General features: G+C 36.9%; 2 protein-coding genes and 1 pseudogene across 10 annotated transcripts in view; all 3 read left to right on the top strand.

Annotated features, from left to right (window-relative positions):
* The window catches only part of LOC128313406 (uncharacterized), a 37,149-nt gene extending 25,568 nt beyond the window's left edge, over positions 1-11,581 (top strand). The window contains exons 11-13 of the mRNA XM_053211849.1: positions 8,932-8,985; positions 10,359-10,463; positions 11,484-11,581. Coding sequence (XP_053067824.1) covers positions 8,932-8,985; positions 10,359-10,463; positions 11,484-11,581 — 257 coding nt within the window. The remainder of the gene's footprint in view (positions 1-8,931; positions 8,986-10,358; positions 10,464-11,483) is intronic.
* On the top strand, positions 76-8,925 carry LOC106978666 (NEDD4 family-interacting protein 1-like; annotated as a pseudogene).
* Positions 11,582-12,833: 1,252 nt separating the features above from the next.
* EFCAB3 (EF-hand calcium binding domain 3) overlaps positions 12,834-25,605 on the top strand; it is a 151,294-nt gene continuing 138,522 nt past the window's right edge. For 7 of the 9 annotated variants that reach the window (XM_053211580.1, XM_053211587.1, XM_053211586.1 and 4 more), the window contains exons 1-7: positions 12,836-12,954; positions 14,559-14,612; positions 15,474-15,578; positions 20,070-20,123; positions 20,779-20,883; positions 21,431-21,484; positions 22,650-22,754. In XM_053211580.1, coding sequence (XP_053067555.1) covers positions 15,518-15,578; positions 20,070-20,123; positions 20,779-20,883; positions 21,431-21,484; positions 22,650-22,754 — 379 coding nt within the window. In that variant the 5' untranslated portion in view covers positions 12,836-12,954; positions 14,559-14,612; positions 15,474-15,517. Of the gene's footprint in view, positions 12,955-14,558; positions 14,613-15,473; positions 15,579-20,069; positions 20,124-20,778; positions 20,884-21,430; positions 21,485-22,649; positions 22,755-25,605 lie in introns of all 9 variants that reach the window. The other 2 variants (XM_053211588.1, XM_053211582.1) reach the window with 2 other exon arrangements.

Genomic DNA, 25,605 nt, shown 5'->3' on the forward strand with positions numbered 1-25,605 from the left:
GTGAGCTGCATCTGTGACCTCCAGAGAGTTCAGTTTAATGGTTCTATTTATGATCTTTATATTTTAAAGTGACACATGTTCAGGTATTTGTTACCTGCACCCATCCTCCAGCTCTTGCTTGAACAGTCTCTTACTCTGTACTATTCAAGTACAGAGTTCAGCTGTGAAAAAGAATCCTTTTCCACAAAATCAGTATTGACGAAAGATGTTACTGATGATTTGGGAAGGGAAAGGACAGAGGGATTTATATCTTGTCTCAGTAAACATTGCAAAAGTCCTCATAAATTCCTGTTCTCTCCCAGAGTTACTGTTCCTTACATTGTCCCTGGGGGGTTCCCTTTTCCTAATCCTTATCCCTCTAAGAGCTGAACCCTCAAAACTCCCCCCTCTGTTAAGCTCAATTTCTTTTTTATTAAGTTTTTATTTTAATTCCAGTGTAGTGAATATACAGTGATATATTCATTTTAGGTGTACAATATAGTCATTTCAACAATTCCATACCTCACTCAGTGCTCATCACAAGTGTACTCCTTAATACCCATCACCTATTTCACGATCACCCCACTCAGCTCCCCTCTGGTAGCCATCAGTTTGTTCTCTATAGTTAAGAGTCTATTTCTTGGTTTCTCTCTCTCTCTCTCTCTCTCTCTCTCCTTGTTTTGGTTCTTAAATTCCACACATGAGTGAAATCATATGGTATTTGTCTTTCTCTGACTAACTTATTTTGCTTAGCATATATACTCTCTGGCTCCATCCATGTTGTTGCAAATGGCAAGGTTTCATTCTTTTTATGGCTGAATAATATTCTGGTGTGTGTGTGTGTGTATTTACCACATCTTCTTTATCCATTCATCTCTCTATGGACCCTTGGGCTGCTTCCATAATTTGGCTATTGTAAATAATGCTGCTATAAACATAGGGGTGTATGTATCCCTTTCAGTTAGTGTTTTTGTATTTTTTGGGTAGACATCCAGTAGTGCAATTCAAAGGGTAGTTCTATTTTTAGCTTTTCTGAGAAACCTTCATACTGTTTTTCCACACTGGCTATACCAGTTTGCATTCCCGCCAACAGTGCAAGAGTGTTCCTTTTTCTCCACATCCTCACCAAAACTTGTTTCTTATGTTTTTTATTTTAGCCATTCTGACAGGTGGGAGATGATATCTCATTGCAGTTTTGATTAGCATTTCCCTGATGATGAGTGATGTTGAGCATCTTTTCATGTGTCTGTTGGCCATCTGCATGTCTTCTTTGGAGAAATGTCTGTTCACGTCTTCTGCCCATTTTTAAATTGGATTATTTGGTTTTTGAATGTTGAGTTGTATCCGTTCTTTATATATTCTTAATACTAACCCTTTATTGGATATGTCATTTGCAATTATCTTCTCCCGTTTAGTAGATTGCCTTTAGTTTTGTTTATTGTTTCCTTCGTTGTGCATAAGCTTTATATTTTGATGAAGTCCCCATAGTTTATTTTTACTTTTGTTTCCCTTGCCTCTGGTGACACATCTAGAAAAATGTTGCTATGGCTAATGCCAGAGAAATTACTGCTTGTGCTCTTTCACAGGATTTTTATGGCTTCAGGTCTCACATTTAGGTCTTTAATCCATTTTGAATTTATTTTCATGTATGGTGTAAGAAAGTGGTCCAGTTTCATTCTTTTGCATGCGGTTGTTTAGTTTTTCCAGCACCATTTATTGAAGAGACTATCTTTTCCCCATTGGATATTCTGATCTCCTTTGACAAAGATTAATTGACCATATAATTGTGAGTGTATTTCTGGGTTTTCTATTCTGTTACATTGATCATGTGTCTTTTTGTGCCAGTACCATACTGTTTTGGTTACTACGGCTTCGTAATATAACTTGAAGTCCAGAATTGTGGTACCTCCAGCTTTGCTTTTCTTTTTCAAAATTGCTTTGGCTATTTGGGGTCTCTTGTGGTTCCATATAAATTTTAGGGTTTTTTTCTAGTTAAAAAATGTGTTGATATCTTGATAAGGACTACAATAATGTATAGGTTGCTTTGGGTAGTATAAACATTTTAAGAATATTTGTTCTCTCAATCCATGAGCATGGAATGTCTTTTCATTCATTTGTGTTTTCTTCAATTTCTTTCATCAATGTTTTACAGTTTTCAGAGTAGAGGTCTTTCACCTCTTTGATTAGGTTTATTCCTAGGTATTTTGTTATTTTTGGTGTAGTTGTAAATGGGATTGTTTTCTTCATTTTTCTTTCTACTACTTAATCATTAGTGTATAGAAATACAACAGATTTCTGAATATTGATTTGTATCCTGTGACTTTACTGAATTCATTTATCAGTTGTAGTAGTTTTTGGTGAAGTCTTTAGGGTTTTCTTTTTTATTAGTATGTTTTACTTAAACTTTAACAGTTCCCCGTCCCTTTTTTTCTTGCCATTTATTTATTAAAGAAACGGGGTCATCTGTTCTAATATTTCTTACATTCTAGATTTCATTGATTACATCTCCAGGGTGTTCCTCAAAATTTTTTTAATGTTTTATTTATTGTTGAGAGAGAGAGAGAGACACAGCACAAGTGGGGCAGGAGCAGAGAGAGTGGGAGACACAGGCTCTGAAGCAGGCTCCAGGCTCCAGGCTTCAAGCTGTCAGCACAGAGCCTGATGTGGGGCTTGAACCCATGAACTGTGAGATCATGACCTGATCCAAAGTCAGACACTCAATCAACTGAGCCACACAGGCAGCCCTCCAGGGAGTTCTTTAAATGTTCCTCTACCACCTACACATTCTGTACACTAGGCAGACCTAAACACTTGATTAGATTTCAAGTTTGCTTTTTTTCCCCAGCAAGAATATTTACACCTAGTATCATGTGCTTCATGCTGCATCACATGAGGAAGTGCATTAGCTTGTATCTCTTTCTATATGATGTGAAAATCTACATCTGGACTCTGATGATGTCATTCTGATCCCATCCATCATAATATTTTCTGTCAGCCTTTTACCTAATTAATAGTTTTGGCAGCTATTGATAATCACTACTTAAACCCATTATTTCACTTGGAGTTACAAAATGGTAAAAATTCTTCATTCTTCCTGCATCTATTAACTAAAATACTTCCGAAAGAATTCTCTCACTAAATTATTTGGATTTTTACTTTTTAAAAATCTGAAATCTGAATCATTTACATCTTCAACTTAAGAACAATGACTTAATTATTAGATTTATACAAAAAGAAATCAATGTTCAGTCTACAAATTTAGAAAAATATACAACTGTTTGGGTAACGACAAACATCCATATACTGGTATTGCAAAGCTCTTATTACAAGAAGAATTCTTATTCCAGTTCAAAGACTTTTTCAACAAGAAGACTATATGACAGTCTTGTAATTTAGAAGTAACTATGTATCAAAATCTCTTGGGCACCTGGCTGGTTCAGCGGGCTAAGCGTCTGACCCTTGATTTTGGCTCAGGTCATGATCTCACAATTCATGAGTTCAAGCCCCATATCAGGCTCTGTGCTGATGGTGCGGAGCCTGCCTGGGATTCTCTCTCCCTCTCTCTCTGCCCATTTCCCACTTGCTCTTTCTCTCTCTCAAAATAAATAACTTAAAAAAAAAAGAATCTCTGTACATCAGCAGATGAAGTAAAGATAAGCACCTGTGGGAAATGCTATGTGAATATCTCTGAACCAAGAACAATATCTTGCTAGTAATGAAAAGACTGCAGACCCTGGCCACCCCCACCCAAAAAAAAAAGTTGTTCAAAAGCATGTCTGGAGATTTTGAACAAATCCAGACAAGCATGAAGAAGCGTGTCTGGAGCTGAGCCATGGTGAGGAGTATAGACAAGACTTGTCTACAGAAACATAGAGGGTAATAGTCAGACAACAGGTGCTCTGCTCTCTTAAGACTATAAAAAGAGGCAGCTCAAAATTAGCTTGCACACTTTCTTTCCTGGGGTCTCCTCAGCAATGAAAAACCACAAGGCTCCGGGGTTTTCTATATAGAGTATTGTGTCATTTGCAAATAGTGAGTTTTACTTCTTCCTTACCAATTTGGATGCCTTTTATTTCTTTATGTTGTCTAATTGCTGTGGCTATGACTTCCAGTACTATGTTGAATAAAAGTGGTGAGAATAGACATCCTTGTCTTTTGTTAGCCATGGATTTTTCATATGTGACCTTTATTATGTTGAGGTGTGTTCCCTCTAAAACTACTTTGTTGAGGGCTTGTGTCATGAATGGATGTTGTATTTTATCAAATGCTTTTTCTGCATCTAGTGAGATGATCATATGGTTTTTATCCTTTCGTTTGTTGATGTGATGTATGACGTTGATTGATTTGCGAATATTGAACCACCCTTACATCCTAGGAATAAATCCCACTTGATCATGGTGAATGATTTTTTAAAAGTATTGTTGGGTTCTGTTTGCTTAGTATTTTGTTCAAGATTTTTGCATGTATGTTTATTAGAAATATTGGCAGTGGTGTCTTTATCCGGTTTTAGTATCAAGGTGATACTCACCTAATAAAATGAATTTGGAATTTTTCCTTCTTCTATTTTTGGAATAGTTGGAGTAGAATAGGCATTAACTATTCTTCAAATGTTTGTTAAGATTCACCTGTGAAGCCATCTGATCCTGGTCTTTTGTTTGTTGAGAGTTTTTTAGTTACTGATTTAATCTCCTTGCTGGTAATCATTCACTTCAAATTTTCTATTTTCTCTTGCTTCCATTTTGGTAGGTTATATGTTTCTAGGAATTTATCCATTTCTTTTCAGTTGTCTAATTTGTCGGCGTATAGTTTTTCTAATATTCTCTTATAATTGTTTGTATTTATGTGGTGGTGTTTATTTCTCTTCTTTCACTGGTGATTTTGTTTGTTTGAGTCCTCTCTCTCTCTCTCTCTCTCTCTCTCTCTCTCTCTCTCTTTTGATGATGAGTCTGACTAGTTTATCAATTTTGCTGATCTTTTAAAAGAACCAGCTCCTAAAAATCTATAAAGAACTTATCAAACTCAACTTATCAACTCAGTGAAGAAATGGGCAAAAGACATGAACAGATACTTTTCCAATGAAGACATGGCTTCCAATGAAGATGGCTAACGGACACATGAAAAGATGCTCAACATCACTCATCGTCACGGAAATACAAATCAAAACCACAACGAGATACCACCTCATGCCTGTCAAAATGGCTAACATCAACAACTCAGGAAACAACAGATGTTAGTGAGAATGCAGAGAAAGGGGAACACTTTTGCACTGTTGGTGGGAATGCAAACTTGTGTGGCCACTTTGGAAAACGGTGTAGAGTTTCCTCAAAAAATTAAAAATAGAACTACCCCATGATCCAACTGCACTACTAGGTATTTACCAAAAGGATACAAAAATGCTGATTCAAAGGGGCACATGCACCCCAATGTTTTTAGCAGTACTGTCAACAATAGCCAAATTATGGAAAGAGCCCAAAGGTCCATCGACTGATGAATAGATAAAGAAAATGCAAAATATATATACAATGGAATACTATTCAGCAATCAAAAAGAATGATATTTTGCCACTTGCAAGAACGTGGATGGAGATACAGTGTATTATACTAAGGAAAATAAGTCAGAGAAAGATAAATATCATAGGATTTCACTCATATGTGGAGTCTAAGAAACAAAGCATGTGAACATAGGGGAAGGGAAGGAAAAAATAAGATAGAAACAGAGAGGGAGGCAAATCATAAAAAGACTCTTTTTAAAAAATGTTTTTATTGTTTATTTATTTTTGAGAGAGAGAAAGACAGAATGTGAGCAGGGGAGGGGCAGAAAGAGAGGGAGACACAGAATCTGAAGCAGACTCCAGGCTCTGAGCTGTCAGCACAGAGCTGGACATGGGTGAACCCATGGACCTTGAGATCATGACCTGAACTGAAGTCAGACACTTAACCACCACCCAGGTGCCCCCATAAAAGATTCTTAAGAGAGCGGGAAGCAAAGCATAAGAGAATCTTAATGGCAGAAAACAAACTGAGGGTTGATGGAGGGAGGTGGGTGGGGGATGGGCTAAATGGGTGATGGGCATTAAGGAGGGCCCTTGTTGGGATGAGCACTGAGAGTAATATGTAAGTGATGAATCACTAAATTCGACTCCTGAAACCATTATTACACTATATGTTAACTAACTTGGATTTAAATAAATTTTTTTTAAAAATTAAGGGGCAGCTGGATGGCTCAGTTCATAAGGCATCTGACTTCAACTAAGGTCATGATCTCACAGTTTGTGAGTTCGAGCCCCACATCAGACTCCCTGCTTCAGCACAGAGCCCACTTTGGATCCTCTGTCCCCCTCTCTCTCTGCCCTTCCTCCATTCATTCTCTCTCTCTCTCTCTCTCTTTCTCTCAAAATAAATAAATCAACTTAAAATCTTAAAAATAAATAAATAAATAAATAAATAATAAATAAATAAAATTTAAAAACTTTAAAAAAATTTTTAATATGAAATTTATCATCAAATTGGTTTCCGTACAACACCCAGTGCTCATCCCAACAGGTGCCCCCATCAATGCCCATCACCCACCCTCCCCACCCTCCCCCCCCATCCCCCCATCCCCCCATCAACCCTCAGTTTATTCTCAGTTTTTAAGAGTCTCTTATGGTTTGGCTCCCTCCCTCTCTAACTTTTTTTTTCCTTCCCCTCCCCCATGGTCTTCTGTTAAGTTTCTCAGGATCCATATGTTTTCATAAGGTATGGTATCTGTCTTTCTCTGTATGACTTATTTCACTTAGCATGACACTCTCCAGTTCTATCCACGTTGCTACAAAAGGCCATATTTCATTCTTTCTCATTGCCAAGTAGTATTCCATTGTGTATATAAACCACGTCTTCCTTATCCATTCATCAGTTGATGGACGTTTAGGCTCTTTCCATAATTTGGCTATTGTTGAAAGTGCCACTATAAACATTGGGGTACAAGTGCCCCTATGCATCAGCACTCCTGTATCCCTTGGGTAAATTCCTAGCAGTGCTATTGTTGGGTCATAGGGTAGATCTATTTTTAATTTTTTGAGGAACCTCCACACTGTTTTCCATAGCGGCTGCACCAGTTTGCATTCCCACCAACAGTGCAAGAGGGTTCCCGTTTCTCCACATCCTCTCCAGCATCTATAGTCTCCTGATTTTAATTTTAAATTTTAAGAGAAAGAAAGAAAGAAAGAAAGAAAGAGAGAGAGAGAGAGAGAGAGAGAAAGAAAGAAAGAAAGAAAGAAAGAAAGAAAGAAAGAAAGAAAGAAAGAAAGAGAACAGCTCCTGGTTTCACTGATATGTTCTATTGAAGTTTTTTTAGTTTTTATATCATTTATTTCAGCTCTAATCTTTATTATTTCCTTCCTCTTTAAGCTCAGTTTCTGAAAGGATGCCAAAATTGTCTCCTCTTTTGTTTATGAATATTATTTCTCTTTTCCTTTAAGCACAAAGGAAGGCATCATCTTCCTAAATAAATAAATAAATAAATGGCATCTTCTTAACAAAGGCCTATCTATACAAATAACTCTTATACCAGCTCCTAGAAAATTAAAATTTTAGACATTATTATACCAGTTTGGAAGTTAGCAAAACCTTCAAGCACAAGCTTTATGGGAGCAGGTACCAGCAGTTGCAAAATGAGAAAGGGTGAGGGGAACTTGAACAGACTGCAGGTGAAACTCCTCCACCATATGGGAAGAGAATGAAGCATTATTTTGACTACAAAGATGAGTCTGGGTTTCCAAAGCCTCCATCTATGACACTGCACCGTTATGATGAAGTTATGATGAAGCCATGAAAACCAAGGCTGAAGCTACTATCCCTTTGATTCCTGGAAGAGGTGAGGATTTTGTGGGTCAGAATAATTTTGATGATGCTGACCAACTGAGGATTTTCATGTTAACTCTTTTTCATGGCATGCCCCTTTAACTGGATTGGGTTTTTTATGTCTTTTTCTTGATGGCCTCAGCCACAGGAAGGTATGAGACCATTCTAGGATTTGGTCTCTCTCAAATTAAGTGGATCTTGATTGTCAAGTTTTGTACCTATTTCTCTGGGTATTTTGATGGTCTATCCTGAGCTTTGGCAGGTGTTCCTGATTTTAGGCTTTGTCCTGTTTCTCAGAGCATTTGTCAATTATGAAAAAGTTCAGGAGATGCCAGAAATGATCTCAAATCTCCCCAGGACCAGAGTTCTCTTTATTTACTAAAGATGTTTTCTGGCAAAGGCTTTCCTGCATTTATGAATTCTCTCTCAAAAAAACACAAGAGAACACCTGCAGGAAGTGAATCAGATACAGAAGATGCAGAACACAGAGGAATAATCACCTGCTTTTCAGAAATTAAGTGCTGTTGAAAAAGAAAAAACGGTACAAGCAAATTCCTGTTGTTACTCATTAGGTCACTGATCTGACAAACTTTGGGAGTAAGAAGTAAAGGAAACAATGGAAATGTGATAGAAATAAGAAATGAGAGGAGCCAAAAATAGAACAGTAAAGTATGGGTATGTGAGCTTCACCTCTGTAGCATATGAACCAACATTTGCCTTGAGAGTGAAAGAGTAAAGTAGATCTAATAACAACAACAGCTCAAATTTGTTGAGCCCTAATGATGTGCCAGGTTCTGTCCTCACCACACACAATGATGACAGCTGGTGCCCATTTTACAGAGGAGGAAACTGTGGCACAGAAAGGCCAAATAATTTGCTTAAGGCCACAAAACTAGTCATCACCAGAGCAAGAATTTGAACCCAGGCCATTTGAACCTCTAAACCATACTACTACTCTATACCATAGCGAGAACTGTTTTCATTGCTTAACGTCATCATGATTTGAAGGTTAAAGTGGATAGATTTCTAAAGTCAGTCACACAAAGGAAAGTCTGACCCCTGTATCTATTTGTGACTCATTCTCTATCCTGAACTGTGCCTATTCTTTCAGATGACAACAGAGTTTTTCAGAATAGATTGCTGTCAGCTTTGAAGTCTTTCAAAGGTAGGTAGGAAATGTACTGAGAAAGTATATAAAATTGACATCTTTAATATTTGTATTTTTTTCCTAGTGATGAGATCATGATTCCTCTGCCATTCCTTCTATATATTAATCTTTTTTTTTTTGGTGCTATATAGGCTTGATCTCAGGATCAGACTCAAAGGAATCAGTCCTAAGTATCTCCACAGTTGTCTTTCTATGCACTTTTGGATAGGTCTAATTAGACTTTCAGCCTTCACGATGCTGAAAATAACCATCATAATGTCAACTGTGAATTGTTAGTTTTCTTCTATTTTTTTTCAATATTAAATGTGTCATGTGCTCACCAAATATAAATTAAAGAAAAATGATCACTCATAATCCTATCCAATCATGACCACTGTTAATATTTTAAAGCCCTATATGGTTAAAATAGCAATAATCTCATAGAGTCACAAGTGCTCTGAAATTCCATTGGAAGACTCCATAAAAGACACCAATGTGCTAGTCTTGGTAAGTCAAACATATTCTTCCAGCGATGAAATACATTGTTATCGCTATAGTTAAGCAATTAGATAAAGTGGCTGGCTTGCCTAAGAGCCACAATATACAAAAAATTGTATCTAAAACTAGAATCACATTGACTTAAGATGCTCGCAGCATGATAGGTATAGGGGAAATGAATCCATCTCCTGGAATAACAAGTTGATGTCCGTCTGGGTTGACTCTATTTATGTGCTTGCTGACTGCGGAATGTCAGAATCCCATGCATTATTTACATTGTTCATTTTATGTATATTTTTACTGGGCATATGATTTTAATTCCTATATGTTAAATGATTGTATGATATAACTTCACCCTATAAAATAATGTAATTTTTTAATAAAAACACCCTATAAAATGACACTATTTTCCTGTGGCAATCACCTTTGTAACAGCTATGGCTATGTACTTTTCCGTGGAATGAAGATATAATGGTTTGCTTACCAATACCCTGTCATTAGATATTGAAATTCTGGGTCTGTCTTTCTTTCTTTCTTTCTTTCTTTCTTTCTTTCTTTCTTTCTTTCTTTCTTTCTTTCTTTCCTTCCTTCCTTCCTTCCTTCCTTCCTTCCTTCCTTCCTTCCTTATTTTAAGTAAGACTGTAATAAACATTTCTCTCTCCCCTGTGGCATAAGCTTTTTCAACATTCCCAAAGGTGGAATTAGTGGGCTATTACAAAAATTTGGAAGAATCACGATAGTTACTGCCAAACCATTTTCCAGTAAGGTAATTCCAGTTAACATTCTGACTAGCATCCAGACCTATTCAGAGTTGATTTAATTCATCAGCACAAGAAGTATTTTTCATATTGTGTCTTTATTGTTTTTTTTTTACATCTCCATCCCTTTCTAAGGAGGAAAGATTGATGCTAATAACCTGAACACAGTTCTGAGGAACATGGGGATCAAGCTCAAAAATAAGGAATTTAAAAATGTGATACAAAATCAACCTGTTGATGGTGAGCATTGTCAATAATTACATCACCTTTTAAGGGAAAACTTAGAATCTTGGGATCATATATAAGAATTTCTAAAACCAGATTGATTTGAGGAGTTTAAGATATTTTTAAGAATCATGGAGAAGAACTTGGTCTTTTTTTAAATTTATTTGTTTGAGAAACAGAAAACATGTGCCTGCAAGTGGGTGAGGGGCAGAGATAGAGGCAGAAAGAGAATCCCAAGCATGCTGCATGCTGTTAGTGCAGAGACTGATGCAGGGCTCAATCCATGAACCATGAGATCATAATCTGAGCAAAAAATCAAGAGTCAGACACTTAACCAACTGAGCCATCCAGGCATCCAAAGAACTTGGTCTTAAACTAAAAAGAAATCCTGTCTTTTTTCATTTCTATTCATCTGAAATTATCATCCCACTCAACAGTGATTAGTGCAGAAAGGTTATTCATAGCTGTTGTCATGCCAGAGAATGGTAGAGAGAAACAAACATGGGAACAGTGGGGAAAATGAATGAATGACTAACCAAGGGAGTCTGAAATAATTGGGAGAAAAATATACATCTTGGAAGTAGTAGAACATCATTAATATTTCCACCACTAATATTATATCCAATAACCACATGTCACCAACATTTTGAGATAGATACAGGAGTTGAAAACACTCAAGAAGTGTTAATGGCAAATAGAGGGAAGATGCAAAGTCCCTTGCTCAGTATCTGTGCTAGATGCAAAGTTCACCAAAAACAAAACCAGCTGGCCTCTATAAATGATATATTTTGCCATGCTTATAAGAAAGTATCTGGAGATAGTACATTTGTCATATTCAGACCCTGTGTTCAAGGAACATGACCCAAATGCCATTGTCCTTCTTACTAATAAGGAATCAAGCACTCAAAGCAGAAAATACAAATTTAAGGTGAACGCAAATTATTTAGTAGAATATATGGACTTTCACTGGGCCCTAAGTCCCAATTTTCCTAAGACTTATGTCATGGTCTGAATTTTTTATGTTTTGTATTACAGCTGATGGAAATGTTTCTCTGAAAAAAGTGATGAGTGATGTGAAAGCAGTTACAGGCAAGTTACAAGTTATCATAAAGATTAAAATTCTAATTCTTTAATGACATTTTCCTGTTTTCAGTGAACACATAAATCCATAAGTATAGTACTCATTTCCATGACTCCACCTCAATGAAGTAGCTAGAATATTTCCAATACCATTGCATCAACACATGGTTGTTTCCTTATTCCTTTACCGTGCCTCCTTACTTGTTAAGATAGCACTATTCTGAATTTTATATTGTTCATTATTCTTTTTAAAAATAATAGTTTTATTACCTATATAATAATAGCATAGTATTTCATTTTGCTTCATCTGCCTCTGTAAAAATGCTATCACAAATAGTGTGCAGTGTTCCCTAACCCTAATAATTTGCAGGTTCTATAACTTGTTTTTTAAGATCATTGTGAAAATCTATAAAGAAAAGCAAGAAATCATTGTCCAAAAAAGTCAGCATAGTGATTACCTCTAGAGAAAGACTCTGGATAGGGATTGGGAAAGAGTATGACAGAGTGTTGTCATGTTCTATTTCTCACCTGCATGGTGGTTACAAAGATGTTGTTCCAAGTGCTTATGTCTAATTGCCCAAAGTCAATCTTTGGGTTGTCTGGATTAAAATTTTTTTCTCATTTCTCAGTAGCAAGTCCTATATCCTCTAAAATACTTGCCTATAATAATGCTTCTGATCCTCACCACTGGAAAAAAAACCTGAAAATCTGTATCAAGGATAAACAAACTACAGCCCATGGACCAAATCTAGTCCTCTGCCTCTTTTTATAAATAAAATTGTATTAGAACACACTTGTATTCCTCATTTATGTATTATTAATGGCCGCTTTTGTGCTATAACAGCAGAGTTGAGTAGCTGTAACAGAGGCTGTATATCCTGCAGAGCTTAAAATATTTACAATCTCGCCCTTTACAGATAAAGTTAGCCAATCCTTGATCTAGATCACCACAACAATAGTTGAAGTAAGAACTAGGGTATATTGTTCAAAGAATCTAATAATTTGGGGGGGGGACCGAGAGCAATATTAAGTTAACCTTTATATTCTAATTAGCAAGACATTACCTAAAAAGCCCAGTTTACTGAGAATTGTGCTTTCTTATCCCCAGTGTTAAGAAAGTGCACCTTTCCCTTAGGGACAAGGGAATACATTCTAATTCTCTGCCTGCCCTTTACTCCACCAAGCAGGTCTTGTGTTTTTGTTTTTTACCTAGCAGTTGGGGAGGGTGATGTTTAAACAGGGGCAGTTTTGTTTCATCTTTTTGAATACTTAGGTAATTCTTAATATTGTCAACTATACTTGCCATTTCTGTTTTTTGAAGGAGAAAAAGTTAACGTCAAAGATCTGAAAAATATCCTGGAAGACATTGGGATAGAATTCACACCTAAAGAATACCTGGAACTGGTGAAAAATCTTCAAGCTGACGGTAAGCATTTCAAATACTCTTAGAGCCTTCAAGGGAGGTGGTCCTGTGTGTTTAAAACAACTTTTTAAAAAAGCACTATACTTATTTTTCCTTCCCTTCCCCTATGTTCATCCGTTTGGTTTCTTAAATTCCTCATGTGACTGAAATCATATGACATTTGTCTTTCTCTGACTGATTTATTTCACTTAGCATAATACATGCTAGTTCCATCCACATTGTTGTAAATGGCGAGATTTCATTCTTTCTGATCACTGAGTAATATTCTATTGCATGTATATACAGCACATCTTTATCCATTCATCAGTAGATGGATATTTGTTTGGGCTCTTTCCATAATTTAGTTATTGTTGATAGCCCTGCTATAAACATTGGGGTGTATGTACCCCTTAGAGTCAGCATTTTTGTATCCTTTGGATAAATACCTAGATGTGCAATTGCTGGGTCATAGGGTCATTCTTATTTCTAATTTTTAGAGGAACCCCCATACTGTTTTCCAGAGTGGCTACACCAGTTTACATCTCCACCAACAGTGCAAAAGTATTCCCCTTTCTCCGCATCCTCACCAACATCTGTTGTTGCCTGAGTTGTTAATGTTAGCCATTCTGACAGGTGTGAGGAGGTATCTCGTTGTGGTTTTGATTTGTATTTCCCTGATGCTGAGTGATTTTGAGCATCTTTTCATGTTCTTCTGCCCAAACCATAAGAGACTTAAATACAGAGAACAAACTGAGGGTTGCTGGAGAAGAGGTGTGTGGGGAGGTGGACTAAATGGGTGATGGACATTATGGAGGACACTTGTTGGGATGAGCACTGGTGTTATGTATAAGTGATGAATCACTAAATTCTACTCCTGAAACCAATACTACATTATTTGTGAACTGCTTGAATTTAAATAGATTTTTAAAAACTATACTTATTACATATTCCTAATTTTAAAACAACAACAAAAAGAAGGTCTAAGAAATTTTAGCATAACCTTGTTCTTCCTTTAGAAAGTGTAATTAGTTCTTTGGGAGTCAGCAACTCTATTTTCTTGAATCCTCCCTTTCGATATAAAATTTTCAGCTATTTTGGTTTCACCCTCAAAACTAAAAGTTAAGCTGAGAGGTGTAAGAAAAAAGTGAGGGTGGGAGAATTAAGAGATTAGGAGAAAGAAGGAAAAGTCAAAGAAAGTGAAGGAAAAATATCTTCATATTCCATGATGGCACCTGCCACTAATTATTGGCTTTGCACTTGGCCAGACACAGCGCTCTGAGAGTTTTCTCCATTCCATGGTTTCAGATTCATTGGAGAGAAAGAAGAATCAGACTTATCTCTAAGGCAAATCACTTAAAAGTATCTTTGTGAAATGACATGTTTGTACTGTCTCTTTAAATCTCTATAGAGAAGTGTCTATTCATGTTTTCTGCCCATTTCTTCACTGGATTATTTGTTTTTCGGGTGTGGAGTTTGGTGAGTTCTTTATAGATTTTGGATACTAGCCCTTTGTCTGATATGGAAACCAATATGACAATACATTTCATATTAAAATAATAAATAAATAAATAAATAAGTCTATCTCTATATCACTTTATCTGTGATATCAGTTGTGCCTTTTCTTACAGATGATGGAAACATATATGAAAACAGATTGCTAGACGGTTTGAAATCTTTCAATGGCGAGTAACATGATGACAAGAAAGATAAATAAGATTCCCCTGCCTCACATTTGTATTATCATTTAGCTATTCTCTTGTGGCTCTTACCACCTCTCATATGAACTGATTCTGTATTTATTTTGCTGTTGTGAATATAGCTGCCTTGTTCAAATTCTTTAATTTTGCTGTTGAGTAAGTTTGTTTTTTGTCAAATTTAATTTAAGAGCATATTTAAATCTGGATGTACATAGAAAACATGAGGCAAAAATTGGTAGGGGTGCCAGGGTGGCTCAGTCAGTTAAGCATTGGACTCGGTTTCAGTTCAGGTCATGATCTCGAGGTTCCTGGGATGAAGCCCCCTGTAGGGCTACATCTGTACTGACAGCATGGAGCCTGTTTGGGATTCTCTCTCTCTCTCTCTCTCTCTCTCTCTCTCTCTCTCTCTCTCTCTCTCTCCCTCTCCCCCTCCCTCCCTCCCTCCCTCCCTCCCTCTCCTGCCCTCCCTCTCCCACTTCAGCTCTCCCTCTCTCTCTCAGTCTCTCTTTCTCAAAATAAATAAAATTAAAAAAAAAAAAAAGAATTGGCAGTTGTTCAGGGCATTTCAGTGACTGGAAGAATGAAACTCAGCATTTATGCCCTGCCTACCAGAAAAAAAGGTTTCAATTGGTTGTCTCTACCGTTATAATTCACTGGAGAACGAATTTGTACTTTGCAGGATTGTCCTCCAGACCAAGGAAAAGGTTGCCGTTCTACTTTGTCCACCTTTGTGCACTTGAATGTGTTCAGTCACTGATATTTTTGCATGGCACGGGGGGATTAATTGGAATTTTTTCCTTTGGAGAAGGCATTAAATTTCTCTTGTATTCCCAATTCTTTCTTTAGGTGGGAAGGTTGATGTCAGTAACCTGGAAAACATTTTAGAAAACATGAAAATCAAGCTCCCAGATAAGAAACTTAAAGATTTATCACAAAACCTACCAACTGATGGTAAGCATCATAGATATTAGAGACCTCTTAAGGGAAATTTAGACTTAAAAGCTTATTTATGTGAGTGTCTGGAACTAAATCTGTTTTGGTGCTAATATGACTTTTTAACTCTTTAAACATAACAATATTTTTGATTCAGTGTGTTTTCATTAATCTCAGGGTGCATGGTACATGTGTTAGAGTAAGTTATAGGTGATAAGTATTTACTTGAAAGTAGCCGAAGGAAGGCTTATTGCCCAAAAGGAAGAGGTTGCTAATTTCAAATTAACTATGTGACATAAATATCTTTTAGGGGCGCCTGGGTGGCTCAGTTGGTTGAGCATCCGACTTCGGCTCAGGTCATGATCTCACAGCTTGTGAGTTCGAGCCCCGCGTCGGGCTCTGTGCTGACAGCTCAGAGCATGGAGCCTGCTTCAGATTCTGAGCCTCCCTCTTTCTCTGCCTCAATCCACTTGCAATCTGTCTCTGTCTCTCTCAAAAATAAATAAACATTAAAAAAAATAAATATCTTTTAAAAGTCATATCACCTAGCTATACAGTCCTGTTGGAGGAATAATCAAAAGGATATGACTACTGGTTGACCATCGAGCTGGACCCAGACAATCAGAGGCTCCTCACTCCCTCCCCTGTCCCTGGAATATATGCTCTGTCCACCATTCCCACAGTGAGAGCTATATTCAAGGATGTTGTCTTGAAAAAACAATGTGTTTTGAAACCATCTGGACAGTGTACATGACCGAACCCAGTTAAGACCTCTCTATGAGCTTTAAGATTCCAGAGTGTAGATGCAGAGATCTATTCATCTTGAGGCTACCCAGGAGAATCCTTATATGTAAGTTCCCTTGCTTATTAAACCTGCCACCTACCAATCTGGAGTGGTCCACCTCTTTCTTTGCTCTCTCTCGGCCCTCTGTTTAGGGGGTCCAGGTTTAGATTTCATCCAGGAAGCTTCCAAGGTTGTGAACCAACCATTCCTCTGTACCTTTGTGATATACCAACTTCCTGATTCCCTCCTCCTGTATTTTGGTACTAGTTTTCATTATTCCTCCCTGGTCTACATTAGGAACTTTAAACAGCAATATTTTGCCTTCTTTCACATAGCCTTCTAGGAGTACCCAGCTGGCTCAGTCAGAAGACCATGTGACTCTTGATCTCAGGGTTGTGACTTCAAGCCCCACACTGGGTATAGAGAGATTACATACATACCTACAAACAAAAATAGCCTTCTAGTTTTCTCACCTTAATTACCAAGAAATGTAGTCCTCATATTCATCAAAAATACTAGTTCCTGCATTTCTACATTTTCTTTCAATATATAACTTGTTTTAACTTTACTTCTTTCACTGTCCGAGTACTCTTTCTGTCATACATGCTGTATATAACTCCAACATTTGATCATCTCAGTCATTCAAATCTCCATTCTTATTTCTGAGCCTTGCTAAAGAAAACCATATAAACTTACAGATTAATGCCCCTCCAAATTCATTTCCTCCTGGATAGTACAAGGACCTAAGAACATTTTTAACTCCATTTTCCCCTTCCGTATATTAAAGTTGTTTAATGTCTTTTAATACTGTCTTATATTCTTTTAACTCAGCAAAGCATTATTAGTAGCAGTGTTTTATAAAGCCAATATTCATCCAGATTTAACCACTCTTACCTTTTCTTTTCTATTCATTCTTCAGATCTTTCATTTGGGATAATTTTTCTTCTGCTGTTAGTAACTTCCTTTATTTAGGATCTGCTAGTAACAAATAATGATTTGGGAGGGGAGTTGGGCCTAAAAATATCTTTATTTTCCCCTTACTTTTGAAAAATATTTCCTCTGGGTTTAGAATTCTAGGTGGACAGTTATTTTTTTTTTCAGCACATTGAAAATACTATTCGATTGTTTTCTGCTTTATAATGTTGCTGATGAGAAGTCAGCTATGAATCTATTGGTCTTTGGGGGTAGTCTTTTTTTTCTTTTAAAACATTTATCTTTGTTTCCAAAGTTTCACTATAGTGTGGAAGATAAGAATGGAATTCTTTTCACTTATTCTCCCTGGGATTCTTTGGGACTTCTGAGTCTGAAAATTAGAATCTTTCATCACATCTGGAAAATTCTCAGTCGTCCTCTCTTCCAATATTGTCTGTATCACATAGTCTTTTTTTCTTCCCCTGGAACTCTAACTAAACGTATATTAAACCATTTTCCTCTATCCTTCATGACACTTAGCCCCTCTTCAGTATTTTCTGTGTTTTTCTTCCTGTGCTTCATTCTCGATAATTTTGCCTGACTTGACTTCCAGTATACTAACTCTTCAACTGTGTCTAGCCTGGTGTTAGATCTAGCTATTAACCTCTTGGTTTTAGTTTTTGTATTTCAATAGAAATATAAACAATAGTTTGTGTCGTTTGTATTTTTTTGTATCTTGTCTTGTATCCTTTTGGTTTTTTATTTTTAATTTCCAGAAATTCTACTTAGTTCTCTTCCGAATCTAGTAGGTCAGGTTTTTAGTTTGTTGTTCCCTACAGATACTTTCAAATTAACATGGTTCTCTTACAATCTTGGTCTCATAATTCCAGTTAATGAATTATTGGTGGGGGTTTTGTCTCTGTTGTTTCTTCTGATTCTCATTTACGGTGTCCTTGTTTCCCTATGTGTTTGGTTATTTACTATATGCTGTTCAATGTTATTGAAAAATTCCTGTGAGAATTCTTTGACACCTGAAATGAAATGCATTCCTCCAGAAAGGATTTGCTTTACTTCCTATTCACTTGAGTTTTCTATCTGTCAGAGACATTCCAATGACTTTTCATTACTATTCCCCTCATAAGGGGAATATAATTTCCTCAGCTCTGCTAAATTAGTTACCACTACCTTACTTGCTTTCTAATTTGCAATTATTTGTGAAGTTTTTTGTTCACTGGTATCTTCTATATTGTTGTCTTTGTGAGCATATTCATTTGTTATTCCTTTCATATCATTTTAGTGAAGTTTCCAAGAAGAAGAAGAAAGAAATACTTGTGGAGAGTAAGGTTTTGAAACATTACCCTAGCCAACAAATTGATCAAACTAATTTTTTTCCTCAGAAAAAAAACTGAAATAACTGAAATCCAGAGAGAGAGCTCCAATTAAAAATTGAGAAGTGAGAAGCCATTGGGTTTAGTCCTCAGGCTAGAGGATATTATGTACTTCTGGAGCAAAGATAAGCATTTACAAACCCAGATCAAACAAATAATACTATGCTTCCCTCAATGATTCCCATTATCATCGTGTGCATGATTAGCTGTTTATCCCTTTGCTGTGGATCCTGTGAAATCAGCACAAATTTTCCTTGCTATCTTAGAATAAAAAATAAAAGAGAGATTTCTGAAAGTGTGTCCTGACAGAGAAGCTGACAGATCAAAGGTTTCTTCTTACCTAGCCTCAGTGAAATATGTAATAAATAAAGGCTCTGTGAGGAAAGGAACCATGTCTATGTTGCTCACTGTTGTATCCCTCAGTGCCTCCCACATATGTGCAGATACTTGATACTTTGTAAATACTTGTTGAATTAATGAGGAATTGAATTAATTAAGTAATATGTTTCTTAGCCACTCTGCAAGGCTCTCCACAAAGACTTTCCAGTTATGGTCAGCAATAGGCATTAACTGATAGTTAACTGGGAGTTTTATATAAAATGACGTCGTGCTATATATGTAGGAAGAGTCGTGCTATATATGTAGGAAGAGCCCGTAAGGTGCAAATCTGCTAACAAAATATATATGGAGATGGTATACTGGAACCTACCCTAAAGGAAGAATGGGATTCCATAGTAATAAGTGGCATATTTTTGGATAAGAAAATGCTAATAATATGCATAATTTCTAAGTTTTCCTTACTCTAAAATACACTGTATCTGCAATCCTGGAAAAATATACTGATTTCAGAGCTAATTCTGTCATTCTAACATGTTCCACTCCACTGTTCAATTTTTAAGTGTTTAACATTACCATGTGCAAAGCCTTATGGTGCTTCCTGGGTTAGGATGTTTGGAGAGAATACAGAATAAATACTTTTTTTTTTTTTCATTTAAAGGCACTCACAATCTTTGAGCATATAATGAACATACCTACTAGAAAACATGCAATAAACTAAGTTAACTTGGCAGTGTCAATACTGGAGACTGTTAAATGAGGAAAGAGTTGGATTTAAATTTCTGAACTGAAACTTTTTTACTCTTGTTCCCAGGATCTGGTATAGTAGGTGGTATACATTGAAGAGAACAAGCCTAAGGAGGGAGATGTTACATGGTGTGTGGAGGTTGGGATATTAAAAGAAAGCAGAAAATAAATAGTGTAATTAACAATGAGCATTTTTAGAGAGGAGTTTTCCATTTCATGCTAATTTGCATATATGTATTCAACAACAAATCATAAAGAAACATTAATCCCTTTGCTCTATTTAACAGTCGTTCTCTATCAGTGCACAATTGTGTCTGTCTGAATTGTGGCTTATTTTTTTAGCTTCCGGGATGGCTGATCTGCATAAACTGCTAAAAGAAATAAAGAAATTCACAAGTGAGCAAGATGCTTTGTGAAAAGATGTAAAACAAAAAAAGCAAATATTTCACATTCACATACATATTTAAGGTTATGTTTTCTTATTCCGTCATTGACCGTTAACTTCTACTTTTTTAATGATTAAAATTTGATTCTAATGACATGAAGATTACATTGGACATTTATGTTTTGGCAAAAATGTTGCGCTGCTCTCTCTATAACAAGTTCTATATTCTCTGAAACTTCATTTTTATTTTGTGACTCGTTCCAATGGGCAACACACCTGTGGTCATTTACTTAAAATATTTAACTACCGTTTACTGTAACCCAGCAATTGTTAAGGTGAAACTTTGGCAGGGATACAAATAATGCGGTCAGTGAAGCTAATCTATCTTCCAAGTAGGGCAAAGCAAAGAGTAACAGATTTTAGTGATGATAATACAATTAAAATGAGGTAGCTGCCTGTGCATAACTTAGATCACTTTGCCTCCTATATATTCCTTTCTGTGATCTGGGTTAACTCCTCTGAGGTCATTAAGGGTGCTAGGAATAAATATTTTATTTAGAACTCAAGAAATACTTTCTGATAACTATAGATAACCCTTTTAAGCTTAGACGCTTCATTTGGAGTCAGTAGGCAATTCTCATCCGTTACCGTTCCCATCTTTTAAAGGAGGAAAAGTTGAAGCCAAGGATATACACAAAGCACTGGGAAACATGGGAATAGAACTCACAGATAGAGAGCTCTGGGGGCTGTTGAAAACATTGCCGATTACTGGTAGGTAGTTTCTGTATCACTGTATACGTATGGTATATCTCTATGCTAGTGTAAACTTTAATGTGAGAACATCTAAAGAATGGACCCATCTGGTTTCCTATAAAAATCTAAAAGACAAAAAGATCAACACTTAGTTGTAAAGAAATTATGCCTTTGACATTTAAGTGTATTGTTTTGGGAGGCTATGGTATCTTCCAACCTAGGTTCTGCCATTAAGAGTATCATTACTCTGAAGTGAATGAAGCTTAAGCAAGGCAAAGACAAAAAGAAGGCTAATTTAGCAGGTAGTAAAGGAAGAAAAAGGAGAAATCAGGATGAGAGGGAAAGGTGTATCTGTTTCAGTGTAGAAGAATGGACAGACTGTCCACATTAAAAAATTTCTCTTCATCTTATTTTTTTCTTATTTATTAAGGATAGGTAGGCCTGGGAAATGTAGGCATATAACTTAAGATGATATTTTTAAAGTATGTATTTATGAAATGTCACTCGTCTTACTTTATCCATATAACCTTAATTTTTTTAACCTTAAATATGTATTATTTTACAGCTGATGGAAAGGTAGAGAAAAATACACTGCTCGATTATATAAAAGCTTTTCCTGGTAAGTCAGAATCTCAACAAGAAGGCAAATAAAAACTAAGATCTACAGACTTTACCCTAACTTTTTAAAAAATTTTTTTAATGTTTTTATTTATTTTTGAGACAGACAGAGCATGAGCAGGGGAGGGGCAGAGAGAGGGGGAGACAGAATCTGAATGAGGCTCCAGGATCTGAGCTGTCAGCACAGAGCCGGATGCGGGGCTTGAGCTCACGGAGTGAGAGATCATGAGAGATCATGACCTGAGCTGAAGTCGGATGCTTAACTGACTGAGCCACCTAGGCACCCCAGACTTTACCTTAACTTTTAAAAGACCTTATCATTACACAATAATTAGATTATTGATTTTATTATCCCATTAGCCTATAGATCTACTTTAGATGCAACTACATCCAATGTGATAATTTATAGTTCTCTGATACTGAAAAAGTTTCAAAAATCTATTTGCTATCCAGAGCTCTAGTTATTTTCTAACATAATTCATCAGATTCACCATATATATGTACATATGTGTATATATATATATATATGTATGTGTGTGTATATGTATGTGTGTATATATATGCATATATACATATGCATATACATATATGCACATATATATATGCACATATATACATATGCATATACATATATGCACATATACATATATGCACATATATACATATGCATATACATATATGTATATGTATATATGCATATATATACATATATATGTGTGTGTATATATATATATATATATATATATATATATATAGGAATATATTCTATTTTTGGCTTCCACAATACATTTCTATTGTGGAATGTATGTATGTGGAATATGTATGTGTGTATATATATGCATATATACATATGCATATACATATATGCATATATACATATATGCACATATATACATATGCATATACATATATGTATATGTATATATGCATATATATACATATATATGTATATATATATATATATAGGAATATATTCTATTTTTGGCTTCCACAATACATTTCTATTGTGGAATGTGTCAACATGTCCCACAGGTAGCCCTAAACAGTTTTGTTTTGTTTTTAATTATTGTGCTGTGGATTTGTTTCATTCAGTTGGTGTGTGAATATAGCCAGTATTTTTCTTGGATATCAGTTCCTATTTTTATCCCTATTCCGTCTTCCCTAAGGTGGAAAATGCTACACCCCTAAAATGCAAAGCATCCTGGAAAACTTGGGTTACGAGCTGGAGGATGAGGAAGTTGAGGACCTGCAGAATCGTCTGCCAACTGATGGTGAGTTTGTTGTTCCACCTTTAGGGAAAGTGAACTCCTCTAATAAAACTTCCAAATTTATTCATATGGGAAAAAATGTATCATCTCAGATCATTATTGTTTAAATCAGACATCAGTAATCTGTTAAAACAGTGACACCCCTGCAGGCCTAAATTCGTAGACACCAACTAGAAATTGACAGACCTAAGAAGCAGGTAGAGAAATGAAACAAAGGAAAGTAAAGTCAAAGAAGAAATTTTAAAACCAGCCAGGGGGGAAAAAAAAGGAAAAAGCCCTTAAATCACCATACATTTTAACTACACTAAAAGAAGGAGATATAAAAGCAAAAAAGACAAGTAATCACTTCCCCAAATCTACTTGTCTTGAGGATTATCTTCAGATGGGAGAGATTTTTCAATGGTCCTGCTTCTATCTGGGACTTCCTCCAACATTGTCTGGATACACCTGGCCCACACTTCTAGCTCCACTTCCCAGAAGAACTCTTAGGCTTGTCTGTCTTTGGTTCTTACAACACACCAGGCTGGCTATTGGAAACCTCTCTTTTGTTTTCCAAAAGGTGGAGCTACAGCTCAAGTTTGTGGTTTCTCCCTTGTCCACAGCCCCTGGAGTGTTCTCTGAGGACACTCCTGTTTACTGTTGCCACCACACTCATGAGCCTGCACAAGCAGCCTGCTGCAGAGTTGGAGAGAGGTATGGGCTTAGAACTCGGGGTGTTGGAGGTGCCCACACAGGCAGGTGTGGGGTTCATCGGGTGAGGTTCTCCCAGAAGCTCATGGACAGGCTTATCTACTGCGTCCTGAGGCAGTCAGCGGAAACCACATCCGTTGAATGCTCTTTAACATTATCTGCCTGTTCATGATCTTCTTCCTTTCCCCAGTCATAGTGGTCCCACTTCAACACTTGGGGTGCTGCAGGAGAGAAACCGGCTTCTCCACACAGCTGGGGTAGCTGGACAATCACTCACAGCTATCCCTTCCTCCACGGGAGAGACTGTCACCAGCTAGTAGTATAGCCCTGCGCTATGTTGCCTTCAGGGTGGGGCCACACTGGCAGGATTCCTCTTACCCTCTCCAGTGCATCCAAACTCCACTGGAGTGCTGGAATCTCTCCTCAGGAGAGGTGGACCTCCACAAAGGCCCACTCATTGTGGGTGTCTGCCCAAGTCATCACTCTTCTGGATTTTCCCAACCACAGAGGGCCTGTGGCTGGTTTGCAAGGTCCTGCTGGTTCTACAGCCTGTACCAAGGTCTGTCTACCTGTTACCCAGTACCCATGTGAGTAGATTCCTGCTGGGTTCCTTGGCATATGGTGCCGGATCCCACAACTCCCACAGAGACACTTTTGTTCATGGATAGATGCTGAATTCGGTTGTTAGAAAGGGGGACAAAAAGGAGGGATGTCTTATCCTGCCATGATGCTGACATTATTCCTCAATAATTACAAAGTATTAAATGCCTGCTATATACCACAAACAATATTTAGCACTTGAAATATGTTATCAATAGTCCTCAAAACAACTCTGAAAAATAGATCGTAATCCTAGTTTCTCTGACGTGGAAATTGAGAGTCAGTCACAGAAGTTAATTGACTTGACCAAAGCCACATGGCTGCTAAGTGGCAGAGTGGGGATGTCAACCCTATAGAAGCCTTTCTAGGTTTATATAAACTTCAAAGGTTTGCCCTTTCTACTAAATAATACTGCCTTGTGTAGGAGAGGTAAGGAGGGCTACATAGACTGTGGTATGAATGATACCCTTAGGGGGCTGTGTGATGTGGCCCTAGAAACGAGGATTTTCAACCAGTAAGTATACAAATGAGAGATTCAGAAAAGACTGGAAATCTTGGTGGCTATGGAATTGGAAGCTTAAAGAATGTGCTGAGTAAGGGTTGAGTGTGGAAGTAGCCACGTACAACATTTTAGGTAGGTGAACACATTGATGTTACAGTATACATTGCTTTTAAATCCTGCAATGGTAAGGTGGCCAAACCTCAGAATACTCCTGGAGTCCAAAGTAGAACAAGTGAAGTGGAAGGCAGGACCAGCAATGCTTTCAAAACTTTCTAGCACTACTGGTATTTACCCAATGAATGCAAAAATACTAATTCGAAGGGATACATGCCCCCCATGTTTATAGACACATCATCAACAACAGCCAAATAATGGAAAGAGCCCAAATGTCCATCAACTGATAAACGGATATATACAATGGAATATTACTCAGCCATAAAAAGAATGAAATTTTGCAATGACGTGGATGGAGCTAAAGGATATAAGGAGTTTATATGGCTAGAGGAGCTAAGCAAAATAAGTCAGAGAAAGACAAATACCATATGATTTCACTCATGTGGAATTTAAGAACCAAAACAAAATATCAGAGGGGAGAAGAAATAGAGGGGGAAACCAAGAAACAGACTCTTAACTATAGAGAACACAGTGATGGTTACCAAAGGGGAGGTGGTGGGGGTATAGGTGAAATAGGTGATGGGGATTAAGGGTACACTTGTAGTGATGAGCACAGGGTGATTTGTGGAAGTGGTGACTCAATAAATTGTAGACATGAAACTATCAAAGTAAAAATAAAAATAAATTTAAAAATAAAACTTGCTAACACTCCTATGTACAGCATTTGATATCTTATACTGCAGCTTCTTCTTCTTTGCTATATATTTGTCATATTTAAATTCTTATTCTTGGGGCACCTGGGTGGCTCAGTTGGTTGGGTGTCTGACTTCGGCTCAGGTCATGATCGCACACTTGTGAGTTCCGGCCCCGAATCGGGCTGTGTGCTGACAACTCAGAGCCTGGAGCCTGGTTCAGATTCTGTCTCCTTCTCTCTCTGCCTCTCTTCCC

Source organism: Acinonyx jubatus, chromosome E1 (assembly GCF_027475565.1).
Source record: "Acinonyx jubatus isolate Ajub_Pintada_27869175 chromosome E1, VMU_Ajub_asm_v1.0, whole genome shotgun sequence".
Taxonomy (NCBI): Eukaryota; Metazoa; Chordata; class Mammalia; order Carnivora; family Felidae; genus Acinonyx; species Acinonyx jubatus.